General features: G+C 38.6%; 1 protein-coding gene across 1 annotated transcript in view; it reads left to right on the top strand.

The window, feature by feature from the left end:
* Positions 1-542: 542 nt before the first annotated feature.
* Positions 543-3,384, top strand: part of csrnp1a (cysteine-serine-rich nuclear protein 1a) — a 10,550-nt gene continuing 7,708 nt past the window's right edge. Inside the window, exon 1 of the mRNA XM_073849732.1 lies at positions 543-812. Coding sequence (XP_073705833.1) covers positions 768-812 — 45 coding nt within the window. The 5' untranslated portion in view covers positions 543-767. The remainder of the gene's footprint in view (positions 813-3,384) is intronic.

The following is a 3,384-nucleotide window of genomic DNA, read 5'->3' as shown; positions in this document are numbered from 1 at the left end:
TTTGTAATTATAATATTTGTGAAACTTACTTTGAGCGAAACTTGTAAATACTACACCAATTTTCAGTGCAGATAGAAACTGATTTCCAATAATAAGCCCATCGTTAGAAATAATCACTGCAGTAAAAAGTAATGTGGTTCTTGAAATCCATACTATCTCCTCAGGCTTAAAGAGTAGGGTCGTCAAACTTTGCACAAATGGTTGGTTGGTAGTTGGTACCCAGAATAAGCCTAATTGCTCATACAGTATTTTATCAGAAAAAGACATTTTATCAAAACATGACACAGAACACAGACTTCCTCAGTTTTCAAGTGTTGTTCACTAAGTAAAAACAAAACCAGACTTTGACTAAATGAACTTAAGGTCTAAAAACATTTTGGTATTGCTGAATAAGAGCCCTTTGTGAGTAATATGTGTGTGTGTCACACAAACCAAAGGAAGAACATCCAGTAGGCTACATCCTCTTGTAGTGGGCAGCTGAATGATCTGGTGTCAGCTTCTCACTCAATGCAGGTTTTCGTCATTGACAAGATTGTTTTGCCAGTTCCGTCGTAACTGACTGTTCTTTACCCACTGTCTGTGTGCACGCGCCGAGCGTCATGACTGCTGTTTTTGTCCTCATATTACTGTTTACGTCAGGCAGAGTGGGGGGAGTTTTCCACTGACGAACACACAACTCAACAACAGCTGATCTCACTGTACTGTAAGTGCAACGACAGCTAAGAAAGAGGACGTTGCTGCTATCGGGAGAACTTTTTAAGCATCGTATGGTCGTCTCTTCCACCCATGATAGACGGACACACAATCACTGGGTGAGTGTTTTTGTTTTTGTTTTTGTTTAAGGTGCTTGTAGATTTCTCGCAGCGCGTAAAACAGATTGTTTTATACAAAACGCTCCCAAACGCGAATAGGAGTAACGTTACAGTTACTATGCTAAGCGGTTTGTTACTGTGGATCATATAGTTTGTTGTTATCGTGTTTTGATGTGGTCATTTACATCCCCGAATAAATAAAGCATGACCGCGAGAAAGTCCGCTACGGAAGTTCAGCAGCTGCAGAATTAAAGCGCTAGTGCGTGAAAAAAAGTTGCATTTATTAACTCTAGGTATTCAATCAGCCGCTCTGGTTAGGCTTTAAAGTTTTTATTTGTGTGTACTTTGCACACGAATCGTTTCAAAACTAAAACAGAGCTGTTTTGTACTTTTATTAGAAATAAAATAAAATAAAAAAATGTTTGTCAATATGTCAATACACCACATTGAAGGTTATATGAAGGATAATGATTGGCTTGACAGAAAGTACAGTAGATGCACCTGCAGTGTCAAGGAATCAGATCCTCATGGATGACTCAAGAGAAAGATGCTTACCTAAGGCCAAGGCAAGTTGGAGCGGGTTTACTTTGTGTGACATAAATAGGATGATAAAGTTAAAGTGGGACACTGTATGTTCCTTCCATTAGTCAGTAAGATTGAATGACACTGTAGCAGTGAAAAATGATCAGAAACTGTCCCACTTTACTTGTATTCACCCTATTTTACACATACGCTTTAAGTGTTTGCTTTGCAGCATGAAAAAGGTGAGAAAAAGTCTAGTTGTTTTTGCCTGCAGTAGACCACAGTGATAACCTATTTTTCCACCTGACATCTGTCTGCTTTCCCCTTTCACAGTGTGCAAACTCCACCTCCTCCTTCTGTTTACATGTAGAGAGACATTCTAGCATTCGCATGTTCATTTGCATAGTTGTAGTCTGGCCAATTGTCACTGCCAAGTCTGAGAAACTACTGTGAAAAGTAAGAAGTTGTGTTTTTGTTCATTTGTTAGACCTGTATGTTTATTGTAATCTGCTGCCCTCCTGTCTTACACATTCACTAATGCTAAACACTCCCCACATCACATATTGTACACAAAGAATGCAATGAATAATTGAATGAACTTAAAGTCTGGTGTCTGCACACTTAAGAGATCACTATCACTTTGTCACAACTAGAGGAAGCCGTAAATCACATGTGTCACCGCACCAGTTGATTTTCCATTTACATGCTACAATTCTGTGCAACACAAAGTGTCATTTATCTCATGCAGCAATAACCTTTTACACAGTTGACTTTGTGGCATCTGGGATTACAGTGCAGGTGTTTACATAACACTGAAAGCCAAAGAAAGCCAGACCTGTGTGAAAAGAGGTGTGAGAGAGAGTTAAGGTTGTCCAGGATACAGGAACAGGGGCACATAGTGTTCTTGGCATATGAGCCATTTGTGTGGGTTGGGATTGACTGGATGCACTTGGAACAAGAACCAGGTGATCTGTGATGCAGATTGCTCCGTCCTGCGGTGTGAGGTAGTGTTGTTCTGTCATTCGAGGTACACAGAGTTCTTTGTGCATATTTGCTAGCGTGTGATTTCTTTCCAATCACACCCACTCGAGCAGAAAAACTTGAGTAGAATGTGTGATTTGTGTTTCGGTTTCCTCTTTTGTTTTGTTTTTTTTGCACTCGGCGTGTACTTGTAAGTGCTTTCATAAGCTTTGAAATAGACCTTGGCAGTTGCTGTCGTACGTTTGGGGGATTCTGCAATGAAAACAAGTTTCGGGTTACAAATGTGGTCATGCAGTTTAGCCCTTTTGGGATGTTAAGCTGCACTGAATGTCTTAACATTTTGTTCTTGAAGAACTCCAAACATCTGAGGAATGTTAATGACTCCAGAGGGAGATAGAAGGAACCATTGATTCCCTCCAGACTTATCGTTGCTTGTATAATGCACACTTTTGTGTTTGCATACGCTTTGCATAATGTGATTAATAACAATGATCATTTCCCTGAGAAAGCTGGCCTTGTGATGTTGTAGTAGTTCAAGTCAAGTTTTGTCTTACTGGGAAACCTGCTAAACAGGCTTTTGCCCAGAGTGAAGATGGGAATCTTTGGTACCAGCCTGAACAAGAGAGAGGTGTCCAGTTGCTGTTGGTTGGGATTTGTATGCTAATGGTTACTGAACCTCCACAAATACTATTTTCAGACTTGGTACACAGCCAAAACCGTGATCTCATGTTGTGACCTATTAATTCATTCAAAAATACATTCATAAAATACTATTCATACATAAATGACTCGCATCTTGTAAGTGGAGCATGTTTTTAAGTTCTGAATTAAATTTTAATTGGTGCAAAAATGTTTGGAGTGATATAACTGTCCTCTTATCTTAATGGTTGTATTTTTAACCTTTTTAAGTAGTTTCACTGCTTATTAAAATTATATCAATTTCTGTCTGCCAAATCATGTCACGTAGTGCAATCATATATTTATTAATCAATCAATCAATCAATCAATCAATTAATCAAGCAAGCAATCATTTTTGATATTTGTAAAAAAAATTATCCTTAAAATATAT

This window comes from Garra rufa, chromosome 10, assembly GCF_049309525.1.
Source record: "Garra rufa chromosome 10, GarRuf1.0, whole genome shotgun sequence".
Classification (NCBI taxonomy): domain Eukaryota; kingdom Metazoa; phylum Chordata; class Actinopteri; order Cypriniformes; family Cyprinidae; genus Garra; species Garra rufa.
This window is presented reverse-complemented; position numbering and strand designations above follow the sequence as displayed.